This window comes from Eurosta solidaginis, chromosome 3, assembly GCF_040869045.1.
Source record: "Eurosta solidaginis isolate ZX-2024a chromosome 3, ASM4086904v1, whole genome shotgun sequence".
Taxonomy (NCBI): Eukaryota; Metazoa; Arthropoda; class Insecta; order Diptera; family Tephritidae; genus Eurosta; species Eurosta solidaginis.
The window spans coordinates 106647048-106664110 of NC_090321.1; the positions used below are offsets into that span (position 1 = coordinate 106647048).

The 17063-nt window shown below is 38.9% G+C and overlaps 1 protein-coding gene across 1 annotated transcript in view; it reads left to right on the plus strand.

The window, feature by feature from the left end:
• emp (epithelial membrane protein) overlaps window positions 1-17063 on the plus strand; it is a 631372-nt gene that overhangs the window by 269755 nt on the left and 344554 nt on the right. The window contains exon 4 of the mRNA XM_067772914.1: window positions 14198-14371. Coding sequence (XP_067629015.1) covers window positions 14198-14371 — 174 coding nt within the window. The remainder of the gene's footprint in view (window positions 1-14197; window positions 14372-17063) is intronic.

Below are 17063 nucleotides of genomic sequence, written 5' to 3' on the forward strand. Positions count from 1 at the left end.
TGGTCTTTGATCTAACTGTGTTTGTTGGGTTGTGGTTAGTCTTGCACTCGTGCCAGCATTTTGTTGAATATGCAGGAGTGTATGATGCTTTAGATGGCAAATGCTACAATTAAAGGAGCACGTACATTTGGAAACTGTGTGTTTCGCTGAGAGGCAATTCAGACACCCCCTACTGTCTTTTATAAACGCCACTCTGTCTACGACAGAGATCCGTTGGAATCTTTGGCATTGTGACAGCTTGTGGCTGTTTTTCTTACAGCATCTTCAAGTGTTTCTAGCTACACTTGCTTGGTAGGCGCCTACATTCTTTTGAGACGAATCATTATTATGTTTGGGTGGTGGTTGTTTGGGAGCTTTGGGATTTTTGCTACCTGTTAATCCTGAGACTGTTTCCAAGGTCTGGAACCTATTCGATAAAAATTTATCCATATCTTCCCATTTTGATATTTCAGTTTTATTCTCTATGGTCTGTTCCCATAAAGCTAGCGTGCTTTCGGGTAGTTTGGTGGAGCATAGATATTTGAATATCGCATCCCAATTGCCTATCTCAATTTGATGAGCTTTTAGAGCTGAGATGTAGTTATTTATTTCCCGCTGAAGTGTTTTAATCGCGGTGCCACACTCACTTTCTACGCTTTCAAGGTTGAATAATATTTTCAATTGGGTATTGACGAGAATTCGTTTATTATCATATCTTTCCCCTAAATTCTACCACGCTGTGTCAAACCCATCGTTTTTGATGGGACATTTTTTAACTATATCCCTTGCCTCACCCCGCGTTTTTTGGTTGAGGTGAAATAACTTCTCAACTGGGGTGAGGCGCTTATTTCGTATGTATATTGCCGTGAAGATGTCACGGAACGTTGGCCAGGAGAGGTAGTCACCTTTGAATACATCCGTATCGCACGGAGGTAGGCGCATGCTGTGTTCTGGATCAGGTGTCCCTTCTCCCTCCTTATCGCGTTTAGTTAGCTTTGCTATTAATTCAGCCATGGTTGAACTGCCGCGTACATATGCGGCATACGTCGCCTGGTATTTCGGCTTGGCCTGCGCTAACACCTTTTTCTCTGCCGTTTCAGAGTACAAGAGATCCTCATAAGCTAACTTTGACTTTCTCCAATTATTCTTTAACTCTTCTTGGTGAATGGCTAGAGTATATTTTGTGTGTTCAGTTTGAGGTCTGTCGTTGAATTCAGCCTCAAACTGTGCCACCTCATCAGCTGCTTTAATGAATTTCTCCATATCGTTTGATATTTAACAGAGAAGAAATATTATGCAGGGCCTAATTAGCAAATTCGAATTTGATGCTCAGAAGCAAAGGAAAGGGTTTCAATAACCTAACACCACCACTCAAAAACAAATTTTCACTCAAAAGAAAAATTTTGGAATCACCTCTTTATGATCTTTTAAAATTTATTATAACCAAATATATATGTATATATATGCAATAAAGTGTTATTTTCAGCTCTTCGCCACTGAATACCAGATTTTATGAAAAATAATTATATACGTGTGTGATATAATATAATAAATATGTGATATAAAAAATACAGTGAACAAAAAATCGAATATAAATGTGCTTGCTACAATTAACGCGTGTAGCTAGAGCCAATAAATGGTATATTGCAATATGAACGTTTGTGTTTGCGCGTTTAAATTTTTAACGAGCATAAAGCACTGTGTTAGCGAGTTTTTCAATATTCTAAGAACGACCAAATTGGTGTCATAGAAGTTGGACAAGTACCTTTTGTCACGAATAAGCTCAAAATTTGTTTAATGATTTATAAACGCGATGGTTGCAAGAACCGAAAGTGCAGTGCAGTGGAACGTTTTAAGGAAATTACTAAGATTTTAGGCCACTGACTGCTAGCCTTAGGCTGTGTCCAATACCTCTTACCACGGATGGGGGAGAGTATCGGATAGACAAAAGGCTTTGTTAATAGCACTGTTTATTCAGTAATTTTTAATCACCGCATGTGATTTATATGAAAAAAAATTTTACCACTTTTTTATTGTGTCACTTTTTTAGCAATTTTTTATCACCGCATGTGATTTATATAAAAAATTTAACCACTCTTTGCTTTGTTTCACTTTTAATTCAATCACATACCTTGTAACCAAACGCTTTTAATAGTGTATTGACGATGAACAAATTCCGTTGTTGGTGTCCGGAATGGCTTTGTAGTCAACGCTTATATTGTGCTGATTAGTAATGGATTAGAAAAATTTTATTTCTTTTGTTAGTGGACTGTATCTCTGATTGCTTTACTGGCTCGAAGGACCATGAAAACTTGAGCTGGCGGATTCCAGACTAGTTTCTCTCGATGGAGGTTAGGAAGGAAAGGCAGTGATTAATATTAAAATTGCAATAGACTTTATTTCATAAAATATGCAGTGAAAATTAACAGAGAGAGAGTTTAAAGGAGCAAGCATGCAATTGCTACAATGTTACCTTTAATATATTCAGGAACTCTACTTTCTGGCGGTGTGACGTTTGATGTGGCTTAAACTTGCGGCTTCAAGACGTTCGAGCGTGCGTAAACTGCTGCGGTTTTAATCCAAGTGAAAGAGTTTCCTTTCCACGCATTCCGTTTACCCCCAAAGCCAACAGGCCTTTGGCGGGGTAACTTAACGAAACGTCACTTTTTCTTTTAGTATAAGTGCTAACGGCCGTAACAAATAAGCGGTTTTGTATTAAATTGCATTAGGGTGGCCGGCCCTTAATTTTCCTTTGGGGTTAGCCTGCTGGCCTAAACAGATTGTTTAAAATTTTGTTGAAATATCCTTAAATTATTATATGAAATTGGAGGTTACAAATAATTGAACTAGAAATTCTTATTCAGTATATGTTTCTGCCATTAGCACCATGAAAAATTGTATTTCCAAAAGTTGATGTTTGCATAAGCAACAGTGCCTTGCTGTAAACAATACACACACAAATATGTTATGTACATGTACACAGACGCACACATTGATTCCTACGGGTTTGAGGGTTCGGTCAAACGTGTTTCGTACGACAAACGTCTGTACGTACGGCACACGTCGGTGGGTAATTGCCGCTTTATGCGGCAGTTACTCACGAACGTACGTACCAAAAACGTGTCAACTGACACGACCTATCTTATGAGCGTGCCATGTAAACGAAAACTCACCGACGTGCAACGCCCGTACGTACGTAGCCCGGAGCGCGGAAATCAAAACAATTTTGATTTTTTCAGTAAGAACGTGTCAGCTGATCGCTCTCTCACTAGACAGAGTTGCCTAGTAAACTTTTGTGTGCTAATTTTTGGCCGTTTGCAGTTTTATGCAAAAAGACCTAATTAAAGTTTAAAAAATTGGAATTATTCTGTTAATAACTTAAATTTTATTATAATTTTATTTTGAGGTGATTAACTATAAATTATTGTTTGACCTTCTACTACTTTTATATAAACTCTTTTTAATTGAAAATTATTTTCTATTTTTTAGTTCGGTTAGCTATAAAAGCGTGTTTTTTTTAATTTTTTTAAACTATTATTTATTTTTAATTTTTTAGCTCCAGTAATTTTAAAAGTTTTAGTCGAGAGTGATGAAACCTCGAAACGCCAGCGGCCCATGGATGAATCCAACCCCACGGCACCGAAAAGGGCCAAGACGCAGGGAGGCTGGACGCGGTCTTTCGCCGAAATTGCCAAGAGTCGGCACATCATTGGCATTATAGACGAGAGCAGCGGAGATGGCAGGATCGCGAAACAACAGTGGAAGTCGATCGAGGCTGCGCTCGATATGGTGGCCGTTAAGGTTAAGGACGACAACCCTGGTACATCGCCATCTTACACCGATGCAGGGTGGTTCCAGGGCAATGATAAGCTAATTGCCTGTGACGACGCCAGGTCGGTAAACCTTTATAGGGCTGCCGTCACGCTGATAGGGGTGGATATCGAGCGCGCGCCTTAAGGTAGTGGAGGCGCGTGATATCCCCTTACGACCAAGAGCTAGAGCCTGGGTTTCAGTGATGCCGACGGACCCAGCTGACATCTTGGAGGTGCTCCAGGAGTACAACCCGCCACAGGTTTGGAATTGAACCCGGATAAAACCGAGCTTGTCCTCTTCACGAGGAGGTACAAAGTACCAAATCTTACACCGCCAAGAATTGGGGGTACGTTCGTAGCATTTAGCGACCAAGTGAGGTATTTGGAGTCATTCTGGATAGGAAGCTATTATGGAGTGACCATATAGTGGAGCAATCCAAGAAGGCAGCAGCAGAGCTGTTCACCTGCAAGAGGGCAATTGGGACCTACTGGGGATTCTCCCCACAAGGTGACCTACTGTATTTACATAGCCATTGTGCGCCCGATTTTTCTTTATGGTGCCTTGGTCTGGTAGCCTGCACTAGCTAAAAGTACCTATCTTAAAATGCTTCAAAAGGTGCAACTGAGTTCGGAGCTCTGCATTACCGGGGCTCTCGGCTCCACTACAGATTCCGTTACATACATACATGGATACATAGATACATAGATAGATACAGGCCAAGCTAATAAAAGCGTGTTAAAAAGGGTCCCAGTATGCTGCTTCCTAGATGTGCCATGCATCCACTTCTGTCATTAATAAAGGAATGCGTTTTTCGCATTATGTGCAAGGTTCCAAATCTATGGCCATTTGGGAGGGTCATAAGTTCAATTGACCTTATGTTCGTTAACCTTATGTCACCCCACCATAACATTATTGCATTTTCATCGAGCCTTGATACGTGTGCAAAGTTTCAATCAAACTTATGCCCATTCAAAGTGGTAATAAGGCCAATTGACCTTATGGCCGTTGACCTTATGTCACCACACTATCACATTAATGCATTGTCATCGAGCCTTGATACGTGTGCAAAGTTTCAATCAAACTTATGGCCATTCAAAGTGGTAATAATACCAATTTACCTTATGTAACCACACCATCACAGTAATGCATTGTCATCGAGTCTTGATACGTGTGCAAATTTTCAATCAAACTTATGGCCATTAAAAGTGGTAATAAGGCCAACTGACCTTATGGCCGTTGGCCTTATGTCACCACACCATCACATTAATGCATTGTCATCGGTCCTTGATACGTATGCATAGTGTCAAATTAATCAGACTTCCAGAAACCGGTGAAAATTAAGCTCAACGATTCCGCTACATACATACATAGATACAGGACAAGCTAATAAACCAGTGTTAAAAATAAAAAATCAGCTGATGAGATGAGCCAACCATATAATTGAGCCATGCTTTGATTGAAACATTTTTAGTTTTATTTTCATAGCCGCTATTTTTGAACGTATGTATGCCTTTTTGCAAATATCGCGAGATTTTGAGGGTGTATTGACAAAAAGTTAAGTCAGTGTCCCAAAATACATATACGTAAATGGTTAGTTCTTGAAGCCATGCCACAGGTGGGATATATTTTCTATAATTTATATAGGCATCGCCGACCTGGACTAAACTACTCTTTGATGCAGTTAATCAACTTTATGATGACTTCCCTTCCTATACTTTCAATGAAAACTTCATATAGTTTTTAGACTTGCAATGCAAAATCTTTTTTATGTCGGTTAGCAGGTTTGCACTCAAAGCCAACTATATAGGATTTTGCACTAACAAACAAATTTGAGTACTAAAACATAACCCCCGTCGTCGGCAGTTAAGATCCGACAAAAAAATGTGGGAAGAGGTATAAAAGACAAGTTTTGAACCGAATAACAATCATCCATAGCCTGATATTAAAATTTTGCCTCTGTCAGGAGCTATATACTAGGTTAGGTTAGGTTAGGTTAGGTTAGGTGGTAGCTGCCCTGATAAGGATAGCTCACTTGGACGACACGATCTAGCTACTTAGAGAATCGTTGGGTAGCAACGATAAAGCTCCGAATGATATCGATCTCAACTTTGGATAAATCCTCGGGGGATCCAAGTGAGTCGCGACCGAAGTACTTTCGCCTAGTTCTGGAAAAAGCTGGGCAATCAAGCATAAAGTGATTTGGTGATTCCACTTCATCATCCTCCATACAGCTGCAGCAGGATGGAGTTTCCAGTACATTGAGCGGTCCGTATGGTTGCCCATGGGACGGTGCCCTGTCAAAACCCCAATAACCATTGATAGGTGATCCTTTGTGAACCCAATTATTTCAGCAGACCTCCTGTCATCCACTTTCGGACAGAAAGATCTTGGTACCCTGCAAGACGTGGTGTCCGCCCCGTTTGCTGAGCTGACTCGAGGCCCAGCTATGGAAGAGCAATCCACAGGTGGCCAGCGGGATCCTGAAATCCCTACAGCCAACTTCATCCGGTTCAGTTATACCGATGCGGGCTAAGATATCCGCTTGACAGTTACCCGAGATATCCCTAAGTATGGCCCGGGACCCAGATAATTTTAATTGTAAAATAATTCGATGCAATCGCAAGTGAGTTCAGGCACTCCCAGACCACCCTCGATCGCACTGTAGTTGAGTCCAAGGCCTTGATAGCCGCTTGGCTATTAGAATAGATACTAAATTCCCTAACCGTAGTAGCCCTGGATAGCAATCCATCTACCGCATCCTTAATCGCAGCAACTATCGCTTGGAATACTCTGCAGAGATTAGCTAACTTAAACTTGCGGCTTAAATTTAGCTCAGTTTCTTTTCCAAAACAATCCCCAAATATTTAACCCTATCAGAAAGTACCAACCGTAACCCTCCAATCGAGGGAGTTCTAAAATCGGGCATCTTATATCTCCTTGTAAAAAGAACCAATTCCGTTTTCCCCGGGTTGACCGCCAATCCACATGATTAAGCCCACCTAGCCACAGTATCCAGGTAGCGCTGCAGAACATCGCGCAGGGTGCCCAGAAATTTGCCTCTGACTAGGATAGCGAGATCATCTGCATAGGCAACCACCCGACAACCATTGGCTTCCAGCTCCACAAGAAAGTCGTTGACTACCACAACCTAGAGCAGAGGAGATAGGACACCCCCTGTGGCGTGCCCCTGTAGCATAATAGAGTATGCCTTGTACGCCAATGCATTTTTACTGACTCAAATAACCACTTGAGTTCATTCGCATTAACCAAACCATTCAATATGTATGAATCATACTTTGAGTTCATTTGCATTGACCAAATCATTCAATATACCGATAAACCAACTTATGCATGAATCACATTAACGGTATGTAGGTCACTACCCATTATGCTGACTAACCATTATTTATTATGAAACTATGTACATTGTAGTATGTAAGTATTAATGTAATTATGTATGTATAGGTTAAGAAATTGTGTATAAAAGAAAGAATTTCTTTAATAAAGAATCAATCAACAATGAGCAATCAAACAATCATCCCTTATCATTTATCGACTTATGAATTAAGTCACAATTCGTTTTCATTTAACGTACGTTTAATATTGCATGGCGATCCTGCCAGCTTGAAGCAAGAATTGGCAAAACTGCTAAAGATATAGATGGTTAGAGATCCTGTCAGTTCGCGTTGTATAATAAACCATTAACTTTGCTCAAGGAAGACTCGGTTAAAATTTAAATCCTGACAAAAAGAGGATCAAATATTTCCTTGTAACAACGGGTTAAACTATTTTGAATCCATCGAAAATGATTAAACATAGCGATATGAACAACTTACATTCAGTAATACTTGGAGAATTGGCCATTGGTCTCAAGGAACAATAACAACCATCAAATGACTGGCACACAAAGAATGAAAATATTGACACGGTAACTAGCAGCAAAGGAAGCAGAATATTACCTGAAAAGAAGATTTCCATTGACGACATGACCGCATAACAAGGTGGAATATTACATGAAAAGAAGATATTAATTGGCAAGATTCTGACGGGCAGTAAGACGGCGTAAATTTTTAAGTATCATAATTAATTTAAGATTAGAATCAATTGAGCGGCCTTATGGACGCTAAACCATTTGCAAAAAGGAAAATTTTTGCTTAGGATTTTTTTTTAATATGGTAGGATGAAAAAAATTTTTTTTTCCAAAAGTTTGGTGTCAGCCTTGAAAATGGCACAAACTAAATCCAAAAATAGAGAAAAAATTGAAGCCCAAAGTGGCACAGAAAAATAAAAATGGCATAAAATTCAATTTTAAACAATACTTTGTAAAGTAAATTCAACAAAAAAATAAAATAAAATAAATTTCAATTTTAAGAAAAATAAAAATATCAAAAATATTAAATTTAAAATCCTTTTGTAAGAAAATCAAAAATTTTAGAAACAAATTAAATAGCTTCTATAATTTTAATTAAATAAAGAAAAATAGCAAAATGGCATAAAAATTAAATTTTAAAATAATTTTTAAATTGAAAAGAAAAACTACTATTACTAAAATTTAAAGAAAAATGCTAATTATTTTGTAAAATTAATTAAACAAAAAGAAAAAAATAACATAGAAATAATTTTTTTTTAAATACTTCGTAAAATTAATATTTCGATGATTTTGTAAGAAAATTTGAAATATCTGAATTAGAAATGTTAAATTTAACAAAATTTTTTTTAAGAATAAAGATTTTTTTCTAAATAATAACAAGGCTAATTAAATAAGAAAAAAAGATAATAAAGTAAAATGGAATACATATGATAAAGAATAAAACCAATTTTTTTTTTTCACACAGAAGCAGGCGAAATAATTATAGGAAAAATTCAACATGGCTTGGTGGACAAAGATTGCCCACGGCATCCTGATAGCGATAGCCGGATATGAATTAGGAAAGAAAATTCTGAAGTAGCAGAGAATAGACTAATAAAATATGAACCACCTGAACTAGAGACAGGAAATAAACCAAACATTCCAGATGTTTGGCTAGCTGTTTTGCTTTGCATAATCGGGCTGTTGATCATTACAATAGCCTAAGCATAAGTACAGACAACTAAAACCCGTTCAAGACCGTATCTAAATTTTTCCCCCAATTTACAAACATCCACTTTAGCACCTTTTACTTAAAATCAAACCCAAAGCTGAGGAAGAGCAACAAATAATTAAAAATAAATAAATAAACCTTTAACCAGTAACTCTCAAAATGTCGCAAATGACATTAAAGGCAGCTTTATTAGACCTGCCCAAAGTTAATGGCAAATCAATAATTTACATACCTCACAGTAGTGGTTTCCATGGAAGTTATCAAGATAACATCCCTGAAGGCTGTCAAAGGAAATAGATTTATAAAACAGCCCTGGTAAAATTTGTGTCAGCGGAAATATGAAAAAAAAAAAATACAGAAATTTTACAACCAGCCAAAGAAAACTAATGAAGAAAAGTCACAACAGAACCGATACATATATAAAGCGCTATATAAATTTGCAGCAATAAGACATGTCGCGCTCCTAAAATGGTAGCGTAAGAAATACAAGCAACCTGACTGTAGATGATAAAATTGACTTAGGACAATTACTTACCAGGCTGTACACACATTGTACAAATGCCGCCAATACAGGACTTGATATTTATAAGGAAAACACAGTTGGCCTGAGGGACAAATTGGTGAAAAATAATTGAATATTTACTCGAGTGGGCAAATTTAAAATAATAATTGATAGTTCCCTAAGATCAAATAAATGCATTAACCAAAGAGGTTGTGCATGTGACAAATCCCGGAATAAAAATAAAAATAATTCTTCATAAAAGTCATGACGATTCTGTCTTGGTGGCCGCCGCAGAAATCGCATGACAAATAAGATCAAAGAAATTGCTGGAATGTATGAAAATATCGAAAACATAAAAAGAACACTTAAAGATATGAAAAATTTTTGCATCCACTGTACCGTACTTTTACCCTCCTACCAATACATAGCTACCCCGCTCTTCCGTCAGCAACCCCGCATTTGTATATGTAATTAGTTACAGATTTAACTAAATAATATAAAAAAATAAATCAAGTGAAAATTTGTTTTTACTTAATAGGAATAACATGTGGAATCAGTTTAAGAAAATAAAATAAATACAAACATTTATTGGCCCGGATTCACCCAGAAAAACCTCGCTTATTAAAGAAGTCATAATTTTATATAGTAGGAAAATATTTTTGCTCTAACCCACGGTAGAATAGGAGACTTAACTAATACAGGAATTAGTAGTCCATAAGAATAGGCTTAAACACATTTAGGATATCTCTTGATAACTCAAAGGAATAATCTAAAAATAAACATTCCAATTTACTCAGTATTTAAGCAATTGAAAACAAAATTTTTTTTTCTCAGCTTCATATTTGTATATAAATATTAGAAAATAATTTCTAGAAGACAAGCGGATTTTATGTGGGTGCACACATTTAAAATCCGACTGTGTTATAAATCAAATAAGTAAAAAATATTATTCATATACAGCATGTTTAAAAACACACAAAAAAAAAACAAACAAAAAAAAAATTGTTGAGTACAAATAATAGCGAAAAGCAAAAAAAAAAGGGAGAATCAGCATAATGTGTATAGCATCAAGTTACCACTATGACATAAATTACAATCGAAAAAAAAAAAACAGAATGTGAAATTTGGTAACACAAAACAAGTTGACTGAAACATTAAAAGTAAAATGAAATAGCATGGCACGACAATAGGATGAACGTATGTAGTTAAGGGCTCAAATTATATACATACGTTCCTCACTTAAAACATATAAAAAGTGGGCATATGAGCAAAAGAAAAAAATACAACAACATGTTAGATTGAAAAATGTCAGCAAAAAATCACACATGTTAAGCAAATGCAAACAGATATAAGACTAGTTAAACAAACTCTTCAATCGCAATAAAATTACAATAGAAAAAAAAGGGAAATAAAATTTTATAAACTCAAACAAAGAGTCTTACACAATTGTCCACACAATTATATAAGCCTCTTTTTCTAAGGCGGATGGTGTAGCATGATACAGTATGCCTTGTACGCCAATGCATTTTTACTGACTCAAATAACCACTTGAGTTCATTCGCATTGACCAAACCATTCAATATGTATGAATCATACATTGAGTTCATTTGCATTGACCAAATCATTCAATATACCGATTAACCAACTTATGCATGAATCACATTAACGGTATGTAGGTCACTACACATTATGCTGACTAACCATTATTTATTATGAAACTATGTACATTGTAGTATGTAAGCGATAATGTAATTATGTATGTATAGGTTACGAAAATGGGTATAAAAGAAAGAATTTCTTTAATAAAGAATCAATCATCAATGAGCAATCAAACAATCATCACTTATCATTTATCGACTGATGAATTAAGTCAGAATTCGTTTTCATTTAACGTTTAATATTACACCCCTGCACACCTTCCTCTTAATTATGGCCCTCCCCACTCCGCTGCGACAATCCTGCCGCATAGAAGTTTGCTAATAAATACAACCAGAGCCGCCTCGACTGCTAAACTCCCCAGAGCTCTTTCGATTGGCCCGGTAAGACATTGTTAAAAGCCACCTCGATGTCTTGAAAGGCACCCAGAGCATACTTTTGTGTTCTAGGGACCCCTCTATTTGCTTTACAATCGAATGGAGAGCCATTCCCGTCGATCTGCCCTTGCAGTACGCATGCTGTTAAGCCGACAGTAACCCCCGAGGTATCCTTTCCCGTAGGTACAGGTCAATTAACCGCTCAAACGTCTTAAGAAGAAACGAGGAGAGACTGATTGGCCTGAAATCCTTAGGTGATACATGGGAGCTTCTGCCGGCCTTCGGAATGAAAATAACCCTAACCTTGTGCCAAGACTTCGGGATATAGTTAAGCCTGAGGCAGTTAGTGTAGATGATGGCCAACCAGCGGCAGGAAATCCCCAAAGACTTTTGAAGTTGCGCAGGAATGATTCCATCCCGGCATGGAGACTTATAGGGCTTGAACGACCCTATAGCCCAGGTTATTTGACTTTCCCCTATTGGAATGGCAGGCACTTCTGCATGGCCAACGATCGCCGACCATGCAGACGAAGATCCCTGCGCAACTGGGAAATCGGGAAAATGATTGTCCAGTAAAAGCTGTAGGGACTCCTCGCTACTCATCGACCAGTCGCCACCATCATCTCTCAGATACCCCATAGGAGCGGGATTCCTAGAGAGTAATTTTCTAAGCCTCGCGGATTCATTGCAGTCTTCTACGTTTTCGCAGAAGCTTCGCCATGCACCTCGCTTGGCTATCCTTATTTCATAGTTATAAATACCCAGACTCGCCTTATAGAGCTCCCAGTCCGAGGGTAATTTACTCCTCCTGGCTCTGTTGAAGAGTCGCCGACTGGACGCTCTTAGGTCGTCAAGAGAATCCGACCACCAGGGCGGCTTGCCCTTCCCCCTGTAAGTTTTCAATGGGCAGGACAGTTGAAAAGCGCGATTGTTTGCCTAGGTGAAGTTTTCCACCAGAACGCCCATATCAGATTCGGAAAGGTCCGAACGAACGGTAGGCGCCGCAGGCAATAGCTCTCCCAGCTTCCTACCATACAAGTCCCCGTTAGTACTTTACGGTTCTTCATTCACCGAGAACTGAATATATCGGTGATCAGAGAAGGAGTGCTCGTTGAGAACCCTCCAGCCAGATATCCGACCTTCCAGTTCTCTACTAACCAGGGTGAGGTCCAGGACCTCCTCCCTTACCACAGTAACAAAAGTCGGGTCATTCCCCCTATTACATATACAAAGCCCCTCATCTACAATAAAAGTAAATAAAGACACCTTTAGTGTTGGTATCCGAGCTTCCCCAGATGATATGATGGGCATTAGCGTCGTCACCGATGATCACGCCAACACCTCTCCGCCTTGCTTCAGCGGTGATTTCGGCCAGTATCGCAGGTGGTGGTCCCGCTACGTCCCCTTGGGGTATGTACGCTGAGACCACACATTTCATTACTTCCTCGCTCGAGGCAGACCTTGGTTACGTCAGCATTGCTGAAATTAGAAAGAATAAAAGCTATGATCTCTTTTTTAACAAGCACACAGGATCTAGGCCTACCTGCCTCCCCATGCACCAAGGTGTTGAATTTTCCAGTCCTTAATCTAGAAATCATACTGCCGTTACTACTCAACCACGGCTCCTGGACAAGAACTATATCGACTCCGCCTTTTTCAAGGCAGATCAACAAATTTGCGGAAGCCGCCTTATAGTGCTGAAGATTGATTTGACGGATTTCCATCAAAACCGCTCTTCTTCCGCACCCCATCCTTGGCGGATTCGTGTTAGTCGTGTCCATTCTAAAAAGTCCCCCTCAAGGCCGCTATCCGGAGCCAATTGTGTAGTCGCCCTTCAACGGTCTAGTGGTTATCTATGCTTCGCAGGGAGGTCACGCGAGGGTTGACTCATTACCTTATGAGTGTAATGCTTTCAGAGCCAGACCGGACGCGAAGCGGGAAAATTTTCAAGCGCACCTACACCACCAACTTAACGGCGACGGAGCCGGAACGTACCATGAGGCCCGCCACGGTTTTAACGGGACGTGGGCAGGTGCAGCATTAGCCTATCAGCCGGGGTTTCACCCCGACCTACTTAGGTGGCAGAATACCGCACCTACCAGCCCAAAGTCATCAAGTCAAAATTCAATGTCAATAATCAAAAGCCTTAAACAATCCAGTTCGTCACCGTTGTGTACCGAGCTTGACTCTTAAAGAGTCCTCCCTCCCCTGAGCTCGGCACAATGACCCAGGGGTGCGGGTTTTATCGAGCTGTCCTCTCTAGATCCGCCATTATCAGTAGAAGCAGGGGCACCTCGTGCAGCACGTGATAACTAATCACGCGTGACATTCGTCGCTATGGCCGGTTTAAAACTGATAACGGTCCCTGATCCAGAGCCTGGAACCACTTGTGATATCCATGCCAAGTATCTTAGCCCCGAGCTATGTACTAAAAACAATTGAACATTTTGTTGTAGATACGCAAAAGAACATGTATCATTTTTCTAGGACGGTTTAAAATGAAATAATGTGATTAGTTTATGGCCTTAACAATTAATTTTCAGGCTAAAAGTGAAAATTTATGAGGTGTCCAGTAGGGAAATGTTCGTAAATATCGGACATCCTAGGGCATACCAAGTAAAAAGCAAAGAACAGATCCAACCTGTGGATCATAAATTGATCCAGATAAATCACTACGTTGTTGTTGCATTTGCATGTTACATTTTTATCGGAATCGGGATGAACGTTCATTGGAACTCAGCTTATGATGCTACATATCTTTATCACTTTTCAACAATTTTTTTTTTCAGAGAATCTTGGGAGAAGGTGAACATTGTGGAAAATGAGAATGGCACTTTAAGTTATAATTTAAAAAAGATTTACATTTTCCGAGAGGAGCTTTCAGTAGGAATGGAGGACGATGTTGTAATTGTTCCCAATATACCTATGCTTAGCGCAACATCTCAAAGCAAACATGCAGCAAGGTAAGCAAAATGTAAACATAAATATAATTGAATTTAAAAATAGAAACTCCTATAGTCTAAAGCATGAAAATAATAATTGTCACACCAATTTTGCATTAACTTATTAAAATTAAATTATCTTTAAGTTACAAATAGTGAATTTACGATAGTGGCAATTAAGTTTTAGGAATTTGTCAATAAAAAACAAGAAAAAGAAGTTTTAGGACAAATGTTACTATCAACCTTCACAACAGTCTCCCTTCACCTCTACACATAGCGATTCCCTTGGTAGTCCTCCGAAGTTAGCCCGTTTTGTACCACAGGACATCCTGTACGCCGCCGCCCCGAATATAAAGTGGATAAGGCAACGTTGGAATACCTTTTTTTTGCTAGCAACTCTTGCACAACGAACGACCCTGCAGTCAAAAGCCAAAGTAGTCAGCAAACATTCTAGTTCATTGACTAGAATTCTGTGGGGCGATTCATACTAGTCAGCTTTTTAATAGTTCATTGACAATAACTTTGTGCTGTTATTCATACTAGTTAGTATTTGATTAATTTATTCGACTAGAATTTCGTCTGTCGGACTCGAGGAAATGGGCGAGTGCTTTCTGTAGCTTATTTGCAATACATACTTCAGTTGACAATTCTCGATATCGTCCAAATCAACGTGCACATAAACGCAAGCAAGACGAGTCGCACCTCACCGTTACCTCAACCGAGGCTAAAGAAGCCATTGAAAAGGCCAAGCCTTCCATATCAATAGTTCCAGACGGAAAACCTATGCCGATGCCAAACCACCTTGGCCATGAGGGTATCAGCAGCCTAGCACATTTTTGCTATTTATCGTTAAAAGCTTTTGCCATTCCAGAATAAGGGAGAATGGCAAGGATAAACCCACTACAAAGACCAGGAACACAATCAGTATCTACCGATTCATCGGTTATCCAGCCATCAGCATGATGTGCATATCACTACCACCGTTTTGAACTCCTTTAACACTCATCATAGGACGGTGCTAGTGCAGCTTGGCCTGTTTTGACACAGTCAACCACGACTGGCTCGTTTCTTCTCCGTTAGATAGATAGATAATTTCTTGAGGATTGCACTGCGACCATTGGTCTATAGTGCCCTCACCTCCTTCACAGCACCTCATCCAAGCCGACTTCCTCGAAGAACACTAGCAGTTCTCTTGGGTTGAGCGATTTAATGTGGGATTGTGCTGGTCATGGGGAGCCCATAAACTTAGCCCTGTATCTTGAGATTGCGTCACATTCCAGGAGGATATGGTCCGCCGTCTCCGCTGATTGATCATAAAATCGACTTTGATTCGATAACGGTTGGTTGTACAGGTATAAAGGAATCGAGATAGATATAGACTTCCATATATCAAAATCATCAGTATCGAAAAAAAATTCGATTGAGCCATGTCCGTCCGCCCGTCCGTCCGTCTGTCCGTTAACACGATAACTTGAGTAAATTTTGAGGTATCTTGATGAAATTTGGTATGTAGGTTCCTGGGCACTCATCTCAGATCGCTATTTAAAATGAACGATATCGGACAATAACCACGCCCACTTTTTCGATATCGAAAATTTCGAAAAATCGAAAAAGTGCGATACCAAATACGGATAAAGCAATGAAACTTGGTAGGTGAGTTGAACTTATGACGCAGAATAAAAAACTAGTAAAATCTTGGACAATGGGAGTGGCACCGCCCACTTTTAAAAGAAGGTAATTTAGAAGTTTTGCAAGCTGTAATTTGGCAGTCGTTGAAGATATCATGATGAAATTTGGCAGGAACCTTACACTTATTACTATATGCCCGTTTAATAAAAATTAGCAAAATCGGAGAACGACCACGCCCACTTTTAAAAAAATTTTTTTTTAAATTCAAATTTTAAAGAAAAGTTAATATATTTACAGTATATAAGTAAATTATGTCAACATTCAACTCCAGTAATGATATGGTGCAACAAAATACAAAAATAAAAGAAAATTTCAAAATGGGCGTGGCTCCGCCCTTTTTCATTTAATTTGTCTAGGATACTTTTAATGCCATAAGTCGAACAAAAAGTCGACCGTCTGTCCTTCCGCTCTGCCGTTAACACGATAACTTGAGCAAAAATCAATATATCTTTACTAAACTCAGTTGACGTACTTATCTGAACTCACTTTGTATTGGTGTAAAAAATGGCCGAAATCCGACTATGACCACGCCCACTTTTTCGATATCGAAAATTACGAAAAATTAAAAAAATGCCATAATTATATACCAAATACGAAAAAAGGGATGAAACATGGTAATTGTATTGGTCTATTGACGCAAAATATAACTTTAGAAAAAAAATTGGGAAAATGGGTGTGACACCTACCTTATTAAGTAGAAGAAAATGAAAAAGTTTTGCAGGGCGAAATCAAAAGCCCTTGGAATCTTGGAAGGAATACTGTTCGTGATATTACATATATAAATAAATTAGCGGTACCCGACAGATGATGTTCTGGATCACCCTGGTCCACATTTTGGTCGATATCTCGAAAACGCCGTCACATATACAACTAAGGGCCACTCCCTTTTAAAACCTTCATTAATACCTTTAATTTGATACCCATATCGTACAAACACATTCTAGAGTCACCCCTGGTCCACGTTTATGGCGATATCTCGAAAAGGCGTCCACTCCTTTTTAAAATACTCATTAACACCTTTCAT